At 39.1% G+C, this 12,974-nt stretch overlaps 1 protein-coding gene across 1 annotated transcript; it reads right to left on the bottom strand.

The window, feature by feature from the left end:
* Window positions 1-233: 233 nt before the first annotated feature.
* Window positions 234-12,735, bottom strand: xrcc5 (X-ray repair complementing defective repair in Chinese hamster cells 5). The gene is made up of 21 exons (XM_040027973.1): window positions 12,598-12,735; window positions 12,152-12,265; window positions 11,883-12,066; window positions 10,941-10,989; window positions 10,697-10,819; window positions 10,273-10,452; window positions 9,335-9,449; window positions 6,833-6,971; window positions 6,505-6,617; window positions 6,278-6,340; window positions 6,057-6,194; window positions 5,881-5,968; window positions 3,834-3,964; window positions 3,407-3,603; window positions 3,116-3,206; window positions 2,204-2,273; window positions 1,964-2,073; window positions 1,652-1,748; window positions 607-674; window positions 442-516; window positions 234-252 (listed from the first exon to the last, which is right to left on the bottom strand). Exons 1-21 carry the CDS (start codon window positions 12,610-12,612, stop codon window positions 238-240), a joined length of 2,175 nt encoding a protein of 724 aa, XP_039883907.1. The 5' UTR covers window positions 12,613-12,735; the 3' UTR covers window positions 234-237.
* Between the last annotated feature and the right edge of the window lie 239 nt (window positions 12,736-12,974).

Raw genomic sequence — 12,974 nt, 5'->3', positions numbered from 1 at the left:
TTGCCTGAAGTATGCGGAATATTTTTTGTAATTTCTAAAGTGAAGTACTTTTAGACAGCATGTGTAAACCACAGTTGATCCATTAAGTGCAGAGTTACAAAGTATGGCAGGACTCCAAGTGGGAGGAAGGAACAATGGACGGCTGAACTGGTTTGGTCTGGCTGGACTGAGAGCGTGCATTCTTTTAATTTCTCTGGAGTCGACCGCAAACACTCCTCTTCCATCTTTTTTTCCTCTTTACATCATATCCAGCTGCACAGAGAGGAAAAAAAAAAAAAGCATGCAACCTCTAAGAGTTTATATCTGAGAGCTCAACACATCACACACGCCCCATGTAGATACACAGGAAATGGGTTTAACACCATTCGAGTCACAACAGTTACATAAACACGTATTTAAATAAAAATAAAGAAATGTCAGAAATAAAAACTGCACGCTTACCAAGTCATCAACATCTCCAGTATCTTCAACTGGTGCAGGAGCTGCCTCCTCTTTCTTCTCCTCAGCAACCAGAAACTGAGAAAAAAAAAAAAACAGTTTCAGTCAAAGAAAGAGACTCAAGATCATCTCAAATTCATACGTGTACCAAATTCAAATTAAAGTCACCTGATTAGCTTCGGCTTTGGAGACCGAGCTTCCTTCCACCTCATCCTTGCTGATCAGCGTTAAACGATCTGTTGATCAAACTCAATGTTAGATACAAACTGCCTGAATTTGAGGCAAAACTTTTTTTTCTCCCCGCAAAGAAATAAAATGAAAAAAAAAAAAATCACTATTTTCATCAGAATATTTTAGGTTTGCAATGTTTCTTTAAACAATTTTCATAGTTTTTTATGAATTAACAGTTTAGGAATTGCAATTATTTAAATATACAGGCCCTCTGTTCTAAAACTAACTCAAAAAATCAAAACTACCTGGTTTACTAACATAATTTTAAATATAAGGATTGTTTTCAATACTGAAAATCCTTTACAGCCAATAGCTTGAAGTCTAGAAGCTTTGGACATCACTAAATGTTATATTTCCTCCCTTGAGATGATCTGCTACACCTTCACCTCAACAACCTTCAGTTGCTGCTTTTTTGTTGGTCTGTCTGGTTTCAGTTTTGTATTTAATAACGAAAATCTGCTTTAATGAGTGACTGACATGGTGACTGATGTGGCCATTGTAGACTTATCCCATTTCTTTCCCTTGGGAAACTTGGGTTGCTTTTGCAGTTTGCTTTTTTTGCAATTTGCTCTTCAATCAGTTTTCAGCATTTGACAGGATCTGAGCAGAGATAATGAACTGATCACTCTGTTTCTATCAGCAATCGCATCATCAATCAACAAGTGACCACCGGCATAAGACTGCCTCCACTATGTTTGACAGATGATGTGGTATGACCTGTCCCTCGTTGTGGTACAAATTAATCTTGTTTTCATCTGTCCAAAGAACTCTGCAGGCACTGTTAGGTGCTTCCTGACAAAGTCTAATTTGGCCATCCTCTTCTTGAGCATAAGAAGACAAAACCAAGTTGTAAACCCTCCGTTTTTCCATTCATGAAGGCATCTCTTGATTGGACCTACTTCCTTCTGAGTGTTCTTGACTTGGTTAGATATTGCGAAGTTGGGAGAAACACCACAGCTCTAAGTAAAAAGGCGTATCATACCTTGAACGAGCAGTTCCCAGAACACCTCTAGTCCTCTGTTTGGGATGCTTCCTTTCAGGGACTGAAGGTAGCTATTGTAGTGTTCAGCATTTCCCAGCTGAGTACGAAAGATAAAACATTTAAATTCCATTTAACAGTCTTGAAAAAACTCTAATCTACATACAGACACATAAGCAAATAATTGTGTGTTCAAGAAAAGAAACAGAGTCATAATCTTATTAAGGCTCATAATCCTAAAAACGCCAAACCAACAGCAAACACCGCATCATCATTCGCTCCTCCAAAGGAAGAGCAATGTGAATGTTTATTTACCTTAACGGATTGCTCTCTGAAAGCCTGGATACAGGTGATGCTTTTCATGTAGTACTGTGTGTTCTTGTTGCTTAGCAACTGCTCTATCCTGTGAGTCAGCTGCTGGCAGACTGGAAGGACATAAGGGTCACCGCAACCAAACAAAGAGATAAACATAATTACAGGGGCTGTACATGAGTGATTACGGTTTATAGTACAGGCAGGAAATAAATAAATAAATAAATAAATTCTGGAGCTCACCTTCTCCGAACGGAAGAATTTTCTGTTTGATCAAAGCGCGGAAGTCTCGAGCTGGGTCAACACTTCCCACCTGGTTAGGGAATGAAATGGAAGTTTTAAAACGTGTCAGTTAAAAAATTGATGATTATCCAGAACAGATAATAGTTATCTCCATCAAGGACACTGCGTGATGTCCTGCTGCTTGTTTGTTGACGAGAATATCTGAATAACTTCTGTCATATCCATCCATGTGGATCCAGATGTTTTCAGGATACTTCACCACTCCACGAGAGGGCAAAATCGAACATTTGTGCATTTTATATGTTCAGAAATACTTAAGTTTAACTGTTAAGCCACTATCTTGATGCTGTTATCATGTGATCAAGAAGATCCAAAGATTTAATTCATCCATGCTGTAGAAGAAATTTTCAGCCTCTCTTATAATAGAGATCAACTGGATCCTGGATAAAAGAGGCCCTGTAGCCTTTACACAATCTGCTGGAACAATGTGTTGGAAATATATTCATGTGACAACTTTATCTTAAACTAATTTTCCTCCCTATAATGGTTCAGTGAGCTTTATCATCAAAATGCCCATCCACCAACAGAAAATACTGCCACATCTCAAAAGACAGCATGTTTTTTGGAAGGATGGAAGAAGAGCCATTTAAGTACCTGATAGGACAGACAAACAGGAAGGACCGAGCTTGCATAAAAGCAAGCATGAAAGGGGCGAAGTGCACCAGCGGGAGGGACATATGGTGGACAAAGTGGAGCAGGTGTGACTTAATTTCTGTTATTTGTCTCCTCTTTTAGTTCCTTTGTATGTAGATTGAAAAAATATTCATAGGGGAGGAGGCTAGCTGCAGCACAACCACAGCGGGCCCATCTCCTAGGATTATTAAGTCGTCCAGCCCTCCCCCTGATTCTCACCGAGGTAACAGAGCCTTCAGCAATGTCGGCCAAGTTATACTCCTCCTCTGCTTCGTCTTCTTTTACTTTCTTTGCCTCAGACTCCTCTGACCTTCAAATGAAAAATGGCAGCTTGTTAATATCTTGAAAGTCAATCCTGCTTTTTTTGTTGTTGTTTTAACATTTTTATAACCAGTAAATGTAAATGAATCTTGCAACAGACTACCGTGAAATGAAACAGCATAAATCATATAATCCTTTCCAATATGCATTATTGTCCACAACGCACCACGTCACAGAAGCTAAACTTACTCTTTGCCAAAAATCTGAGCACTAGTTTTAAGCTTCTTTTTCTTCTCCACTTCAGTGAGAGGAAATTTCCTCTTCAGCACATCAAGTGGATCCTGGCAGCGTTCTGTAATAACCTCAGGACGATCAAGAGCAGCTTTCAGCCATGGCTCTATCGGAGGAAGAGGGGTACCGGGGCTTACTGCCCGATGGTGCAGACACTAAAATGATGGTAGGAGAGGTGAGCCAAACAGAGACTGAGCAGGAAGCAATTCTGGCTAAATAATAGTCAATTACTAGCTTGTTGAGCTGTAGTCAGACAGATGAAAGCTTTTTCGTCTAAGCTGAAATAACACTCCACATCTTCTTCAAAAAAAGTTGCAATCTGCCTCTACTCAGAAGTAAAAGGAGACCACACTAAATCTCTTTATTGCAATCTGGACTGCAGTACCTGGAAGTGCCTCTGGAAGGCAGGGTTGGGAATGCGATGGGGTTTGAACAAGTCTCTTTGTTCTCCGTTCTCATCTTCTTCTACCAACATCATGGAATCAATCAGAGAGTCCACAGCAGACAGCTGAGCATCTACAGCAATCACACGACAATGACGGCTCATTCAAGGTTACATCTTAATCTCATTTACACTATACAGTGCAAGTGGAATGAAGTCAATATCATAGAACTGTGGAGCCACAGTTATTAGACCAGCAATTCTGAATCTGTGCCAATATAAACCATTTAAATCATGACTTTTTTCAGATGTTTGTGTACAGTGATTTATGCTTATGCACTAAAACATTGGCTTGAACTGAAAGAACACTTTATCTCTTCTGCAGAAACATTAGGCCTGCACACTGAGGCTGTTTTTCAGTGATATTAGAGACATCTTGCTTTCAGAATAGACAAAAGTTCATCATTTCTGTTTTTACCGATACATAATATTTAAAGCAGAGTAATTTGCAAAACTTCAAATGTACTTGCAGAGTAAGACGGTCTTGGCAAAACTCACAGTCAAAAAAGTATAATTAAACAGCAGATTCACTCGACCTTTAAATGTAATCTGTGGGTGCAAACGCGGCATATGGAGACCCACACAGCTGCAGACTCCATCTACAGAGCTTGTTTTGACTTTTACAGATCTTCCTGAAACAAAAAAAGTCCCTTATCTTCATAATGGTTTGAGCTGAACTACACATTTGATGAGTTTAGGTTTTTAAGGCCAGATGGTGGCATACCACTGTAAAGAAAAGGACTGCGCTTGAATTATAGCATAAGACAAAACAAAAATGACCAAAATACCAAATAATTAAGCAACTGATTTATCTACATTTCCTTATTTGCATAATCATATGAGCGTTAAAACTGTAACTGAAATAAAAATTCAATTAATCATCCAGGAATACAGAAGACAATCTTTAAGTAATAGCAGCAGCAATCATAAATTACAGATGTGACGCGTACGTGGCACAGAAATTAATGTTTTTATTATATGAAGACTGCGGAGAATCTGCAAAGTGACAAATCAAATCCCCTAATAGATCAGGGCGATATGACCAAAAATATTTATCACGATGTACATTTGAAAATTTGCGATAACGATATAACTGACGATATAATTGACACTGGACAAAATACTTTACAACTCCACAACTTTATTAGTGCAAAAAAACCCATCAATGTATTTTCACTAAAACAAGCAGCTGTTTTTTATGAGCATTAAAGTTATATAAAAATTTAACAGTGCAAATGCAAATTCCTTTCTGTCAGTTTAACCAAAAGGCATTTCCAGTGGAAACTGGCCAACTTATGCTCATCATAACCATGTATAATATCCACAAAACTTAAAAAGAGGTATTACACACACAATACAGTAATATAATGTTGAAGCACAGTACGTATCACTCCGCGAGGCTCCTGCCTACGATAGCCGTAATGCTCCGACAACCCATCAAGCGGTGCGGCTTCATAGCTTAGCAAAGTCGTACTAAAACGTTTGTCAGATTTTCGAGCGCCGTGTACCACATAAAATTGTTTCGAGGTCAGTAAACACAACCAGAATTCATACATAAGGCACACGGGATTATAAGGGGCACTGTCGATTTTCAGAAAAATCAAAGGATTGATTTTAAGTGTGCCGTATTTTCCAGAAAAACACGGTGATAACGACGGCCCGCTAGCATGCTCTACCAAAAATAGTGCTTTGTTGTGTATCTGACAGACGAAAGCTAAACCAGTTCCACACCACTGACGTTGCAGCATTTTTACAAACCAATTCTGGTTCATCTGTTTCATTCAACGATCCACTTTCGCTCTTCTCATTCTCCGTCGCTAGCACGCTTTTTCCTCCATGTGCATATGAAAACAAAGGCACTGCGCATGCGCGTTTTACCCATATTCTATTGCGATATTTCATTTTCTTATCATTGCCCAACATTATACCGATATTACCGTGAACGGTATGATATGGCCCAGCCCTATCCCCTAAAATAGAGAAACAGTACCTGATGGAGTAAACTTTTTGTTTTCAAGAGAAGGAAACGTGAACTGTCTGAGGTCTTCCATGAACGGCAGCTGGATGTACATCAGGCACTACAAAGGGTGAGAGAAGCATCGTTAGCCCTGTGCTAATAGCCACAAATGTAGTGAATATATACATAAAGAAAAGCGTGCTCTTCACCTCAGAGTCCTGCTTGATACAGGGGAACGCTGCGCCCACCTGAGGGTTGCTGATGCGGTTAAAAGCGTAACGTACAATAGCCACCATCTGGAGTTCATTCAGCGCGTGGATAAGAGCCGACAGAGCCACTCCTGCATGCTGCTCACGCAGCACAAAGTTGACAATACATGTCAGTATCAACATGTATTCAACAGCCGTGTAGCATTTATCTCCATTCTTACCTCATCATCCCTCGCAGCAAAGATTTTGATGATTTGAGAACCCATAAACTGATTACGACGTATCTGAAAGAACAGAAACAAAAACAGCCTCAGCCTTAGACAATAAAGCTACTTTCAGTTTTACTCACTCGGGGTTGCCAAAGCACTGCATGTTTGCATTTTTTCCCTGGATGCCCCTCCTGTTGCAACCCCAAATTGATCTGTGTCTTCACAGAAAAGTAAACTACCGTGCTCTGTTTGGTGAATCCCAGCACAGCGAAGCACTTCCCATCGTGCTTGTACTTCATCTGTTCTTGATCGACCTTGGAGAAGGGAACAATGTCACTTCCATAACGAAAACCTGGGAGCAGAAAAAAGTGAACTTAAATGATCACCTGAGCTCAGAGTCCGTCTGTCAGTAAGCACAACCAGAATTCATACATAATGCACACCAGATTATAAGGTGCACTGTCAATTTTTGAGAAATTTAAAGGATTTTAAGTGCGCCTTATAGTGCGGAAAATACGGTAGTGGGAAAACGCAAAACTAAACTCTGTTTGAAATGGTCCTCCATACCTTGGATGATGTCGTCCTTTTGCACCTCTGTCTCATTGTCATCGTCCAGGCAGTAAACCGTTTCTCTCTTCACATCATCTTTCTGGTGAGATTGAGCATCAACTGTAATCCACATTTTCTTCAGCTTCTCATCGGTCACCTGGAGGACGCGACAAGCAACATTTCTAGGTCACAAAACACCTCACATGGAGAACATTTACATGACCGTTACTGGTGAGATAGAAATCAGAAGTTACTCATTACCAGAAAATTACATGACTACACTGCATCTTCTCAAAGCAGTGTAATAAGCATAACACAGCAAAAGGGAATTAACAAAATAAGTTTTAAGCAGTGATTTAAAAACAGTCAGTGATTTTTCAAACCCCGTACAACCTTCTCCAACCTGTACATAAATATTACATCATCTGTTTTTTAATAGTTATTCAACTGTATTCTAAGCACCAGGTATCTGTTAGAATTTTCTGAGTTTACTTAACTAAAATTAAATGAGGCTAACATCATCTGTGTTTGATTGTTGTTGTTTTTCTAAGCACAGGTAGCTGGGAATGGGGGTTGTGGGGGGGGGTGATTGTGTGTTGTTTGGTGGGGGGGGGGGGGGGGGGGGGGGGGGGGGGGGTCGGGCATGTTATGTTTAACTGTCAAAGGCTTGTTAGAAACTATGAAACACATCATGCAGACTTCTGGATGTTAGAAGAAAACTAATAGGCTACTGCTCATGAATGACAGTAAAGGCAGGAAGGTGTCCTTTAAAACTAAACATGTATAACATTTATATCATAGTTTATAATATAGCACGTGTATTTCAGTAATAGCCGATTTATTTTAGTGTAGTGGTGGACAGTCACACAGCTCACGTGGGCGTTATCTGTGATACTCCTTAACTATAATTTATCCACGCTAACTTCAGTTAACCATTCAGACAGTTCTTTTGAAATGAAAAACATAAACACTCATGTCACCGGTAGGTTTCTGCTGTGCCAGCTGTTTAAATTACTGCTGCTTATGCAGTAACCATGGTAACCACGGAATCTGAGCGGCTGGATCGACGCAGGGCAGACAAAAATTTTACATGTATGATCTTAAAACAGGACACAGCCACTATACATGCTGGCCTCATATCAAATGTGAACGCAGACTGAGTCTATGTTTGACGTTTGTTTTATATCTAATCTTCCTCTCAAACATTTAAACAGCAGCGAGTCTGCAGCTGAGGGAATACAAACTCAAACTGTCGGAACAAGTTTGATCATTTCTTGCGTGTATTAATTTGGTGATTTATTAAATGTACAAATGTTATTCTAATCTGCAGCTGAGTCTCTTACGCTGATGAAAATGCAGATACCACAGATCACCTGTTCGACCAATCACATTCATTCCAGTTTGATCTGCGACAAACGGACGCGTTCATCTCTGTTACAGTGTTGCATTAAACTGCTATATTTTTGTGTTCTTTATACTGTAGATTTTCACGTCTCTGGAATAGTTGGCAATAATCATATTGTAAAATCATATTGATATGACCCGTGAATTATTCCTAGATGACCGTTAGATTAGTTTGATGCTTAAACTCTGGTTAACTCAGAGAGCTGAAGATATTGTGGATGTGCTGACCTCGCTCCGTGGTGTACAGGGCAGTTACTACATGACGGAAACACCAACATTATTTCTTTTAATAAAGTTTATGCGTTTATACACAGGTCACGCTGATTATTAAACAAAAACCCAAAGATCAGATGTTAATCGGATTTATTTGCTCTCTCTCCTCCTTAAACATGTTTTTAATGTTAGTTATAATTCAGAACTGGCGACTGAAACAAGTATGACACATACGAACATCAGGAAATAAAAAACAGATAAATATAACCTCAGTAAATGAAGTCAGTGTACAGCGGGGGTTATGGCAGCTGCGCTTTGTCGGCAGTAATAACAGCTCGATTGCTTGCAAGGCGAGCGGGTCCCACGCTCTGCCTTGAGACTGGGCTGGGCAGACATCTCCGAAAGCCAAAGCAATGCTTTTGACTCAATCAGCGTTAATTCCGCCCCCAGGGTTTGATGGGTGAGGTTGACAGATAAATTATTTAATGGTGAGAACTGAAGGAGTCAATAGTGCCTAAATGAATTAATTAAATACACCATTAAATAATTATTTAAATGTGGCAATAATTAATTAAAATATGAAATAATTAATGAATTAATTAAATGTGTCAAAAATATTTATTTAATTAATTATTTCCCATTTTAATTAATTACTTACAATTTTAATTAATTATTGGTTTATGGTTATGGTTTATTTAATTAATTCATTATGGCAGTCCTGGCATTCCACAGTTCCAACGTCCTGATGGTAAAAGCATGGCTAACACCAGAGTGCTCAAAAAGACCCCACATTAGGATCTACAACTAAAAGCTGGCTTACATCAACCTATCTGATGTGTAACTTGGAGACAGCCCTAGACATACTTTAAAAAAAAAAAAGTTTAAAATACACAGTCAACTTACTGCTTTGTAGCCAACGATTCGGATGGAGAGAGAGCTGCCTATGGTCAGCTGACAGGGCCAGGCCACGGGTCGCCTCTCCACCCGCTTGAACATGCACAGCTCTTCGATCGCATTCCTACAAGATTAAAACACATGGAAGGAGATAAACTTGATCATAAATTAAAAACACTTCCACTGTTTGCCTGAGTTCAAGTCCAGTGAAATAGATCACAGATTCTATCCTGGTTCTCAAAGATAAACAACACTCTGAAAATCTAAGGAAGGAATGTTCCTTTTCCCAACATTAGAAACAGAGCAGACATTGGTGACTCAATACTGAAAGTATTTCGCGATGCTTGGTACCAAAAATGATTCAATTAAGGGCGTCATCTCTAGAATGTATTTTTTTTTTAAAGACTTCCACTACATGATACATTGCAGGAAAATGGGAATGAGAGGGCAATTTTTTAAGTATTGGGCAAGAACTGGCTGAATGTTTGTAAATGATCACATACGGCAAGAACAGAAACGTTTAATTTGATATTTCTCGCACTGAAACTGAAAGCGCATTTCGCAGGTGGAGATACTAAATGTTGAAGGTAATGTTGTTTTTCCACTTTATTTTTAGAAAAATGTTAATTTTTGGGGTTTTTTTTCCAGAAATCTTGATAACTGCTTTTAAAAAAAGCATTCACAAGACTTTGGTTACTTCCTGCACCCCCTTCACAGAGATCCTCTTGATTGATACAGTATGATAACATTTTCTCTCCATCTTATAGATGCAATTTTTTCTACTTTCCCCTCCCTTACAGTCTGATTGGCAAGCTCCTCATTACTCTGTGTGCACACTCACCTGGCAAAAACAAGTAATCTAAGACACCAAAAATCAAGTTCATCCTAATTTACAAAGAACATTAATCCATTCCAGAGAACAAAAGTGTAACAGGAAGTCCACTAACCTGAAGGTGTGAATTTCATCCAGGCCGTCCTCCACATCCAGGCTCAGCATCATCTCTTTCACCAATTCCTTGTTTTTCTTCTGCTCCCTGGACAGACCTTTGCCTGTCCCCGGGTGACCGGGATCTCTTCTCTCTGAATCCCCTTGACCCTCCTTATCCTCTTCCACAGGGAAAGGCAAACTGGACATCCAAAGATTACAGTTACATCAAGAAAAAAAACTAAAAGATTGATAAAAGTAACCAAATATCATGAAATCTGCTTCAATCAGCTTTACAATTCAGTTTGATAAGCCTCTCCTGCACTCTGCATTTTTACCAGTTATCATCAAAATATTGATTATCACATAGAAATATTAATATTTTCATCATCTTAAGTATCATATAAAGTAATAAAACATTGTGAATGTTTATGTTTGAACCTTACAAGAACTGCACGGTGATGCCAGACTGAGTGAGGTTCTTGATGATAACCTCCAGGCTTTCTTCGTTGGTCTGGGTGTTGAGGTCAGTCAGCAGGGCAATGTTGAGACAATCATACTTTTTCCCCCTTAGAAAGGTACCATTAAAAGTGTACTGAATACAGTGAAAACTTAGACAAGTGGACAGGTCAGGTTTTATTTTTCAGTGAAGTGCATGAATTATTTATGAAATACAAGAGAGTTTCTTACTTTGTTTCAGTATGAAGAAGATCCATGCAAACTACAAGGGCATCCAGCCCTGTTACAGAGCAGTTAAGGAGGCTCAGAGAAAATGTAAGCACTTTATCAATTTGCACAAAAATCTTATCCCACAGACTTCAATAAAAGGTCAGTCTTCATCTCACTAGTGCCATATATATTAGTGTTCATAAAAAACACCAAAAGAAAAATAAAGACGGGATCCAAGTTCTAATCAAAGTTATCCATGCTCCAATGGAATAAAAAAAAAAAAGGAGGAGGACTGGATAACTGTAAAATCATGTACAGTACTGTGCAATACTCCTTCATTTCTTTATATTTTCATTCCAGGCAGCCAGACTTTATTGTATTTTTTAAGAGTGGGCTTGGGTTATAGTTCTCCAGGATTTCTGAAGGTCTGTCACAGATTTTATTTGGACATGTTAAGAAGAATCTTATTTGGGGGGGATTGTTTGTATGGCTACTTAACACTGACCTGTGAAACATTCAAACATGGATAAAGGCCCACATTCTAAGAAGCACTTTGATAGTCCTTCAAGAAGCCTGGAGAACAATTCCTGAAAGAAATTACAAGAAAGCTGCCTATAAGAGTTAAAGCTGTGATAAAGCATAAAGGTGGTCATACCAAATATTGACTTTCAAGCTTCAAATTTTCGATAAATCTCGGCACTTATTTTAAATCAAATCAAATCACTTTTATTGTCACATCACATGTGGAGGTACACTGGTACAGTACATGCGAGTGAAATTCTTGTGTGCAAGCTTCAATACCATAAGAACAAGCAAAATATAAGAATGGCTAAATCTGAGAGTTTTTTTTTAAAGGCAAATATAATGAAATGATGGGCAATTCAAGACTTTTAGTACAGTACTCTGCCTGCAGAGTTAGGTTTCTACATGGTATTAATGAAACGTGTTCGGGAGAAAGGATACAGTCACCCTGCTGACTCTCTGGTTGGACCTGATTTTCAATCTCTATCAGTAGTTCACAATCAGGGATCATAAGGTGTCGATGTACTCTGATGTTCTGGTACTGGCCATCCTGGCTCAGAGGGTTGTCTGTGGAGTCTGTGCCAAACAGGACCAAAGCCAGCTCAATCTTCGTCTCTGAAAAAACCTGAGAGAGGAGGGGGAAAGCATGTTGGGAGGGTGCTAAAATCAGCCTCATTAGGGTGCTTTGTTTTATAAAGGTGCAGTTGTACCTGGCGCTGGACAAACTTCTGGATGACTTTTTTGGCAAGTTCAAAGGAAGACTCTTCCCCGGGTGCAGAGTTGGACATGGTAAGCCCCACATCCATGCACAGCACCACAGCTGTCTGCAGAGGACATACTTATTTAATTTACGACACTTAGAGGTGCCAAAAACACAAAATTACTTCTCAAATGCTGCTTTAAGGTCGTGCTTTCTCATGCAGATAAGATAAAAACGAGTATGCGAGCCTTGTATGCACAGAATGAGGAGCGTGACCATTTCAGGCTGGATATGTCTCAACACGCCGCTGACGCTAAACGTCTCAAAAGTTCAAAGAAACATAAAAAAATGTTCCTAACGAATAAAAGCTGCACATTTAATATCGTGAATAGTATCTAACAAGCATGTATATGTCCGTGACTTATCTCTTTAACAATTAAAGATAAAACAACTTACTTTTGAGCCTGCCATTTTTTCTTCTTTTCCCTCCACCAAAGCAAAGACTGTGTCACTTTGTTATGGATCCGGAAAGAAACAATGAACTAGGAACCGAAACTAAGTTTCTATTTACGATGAGACTTCTTCCGTAGATCTCATGAATTTATTATTGACTGTTGTTCACCTTAAATTACAATGTTATGTCAAGACCACTTTTGTGGTAGTAAGACTGAAGAGGCGGTCCGATAAAAGCTAAAATGAAATGTAGGTCAAACGCCCTCCGGCTAACCGCGCGCCTACAATATGCAAACATTTCCGAGCTGTGGTCAAGATTTCAGAAATACTTAATTCATACAAAGAATAATTCTAACTAATCACTGAAAATACAAAATAAT

The sequence above is a fragment of the Simochromis diagramma genome, unplaced genomic scaffold (assembly GCF_900408965.1).
Source record: "Simochromis diagramma unplaced genomic scaffold, fSimDia1.1 OVJJ01000343.1, whole genome shotgun sequence".
NCBI lineage: Eukaryota > Metazoa > Chordata > Actinopteri > Cichliformes > Cichlidae > Simochromis > Simochromis diagramma.
Note: the sequence above shows the minus strand (reverse complement) of the source record. Positions and strands in the feature narration are given on the sequence as shown.

Coding starts and splice junctions, on each gene's coding strand:
- xrcc5 (XM_040027973.1), bottom strand. Junction 10,453..10,696: donor GGCATCACCGTGCAGTTCTT/GTAAGGTTCAAA, acceptor TTGGATGTCCAG/TTTGCCTTTCCCTGTGGAAG. Junction 3,965..5,880: donor CAAAAAGTTTACTCCATCAG/GTACTGTTTCTC, acceptor TGATTGCTGTAG/ATGCTCAGCTGTCTGCTGTG.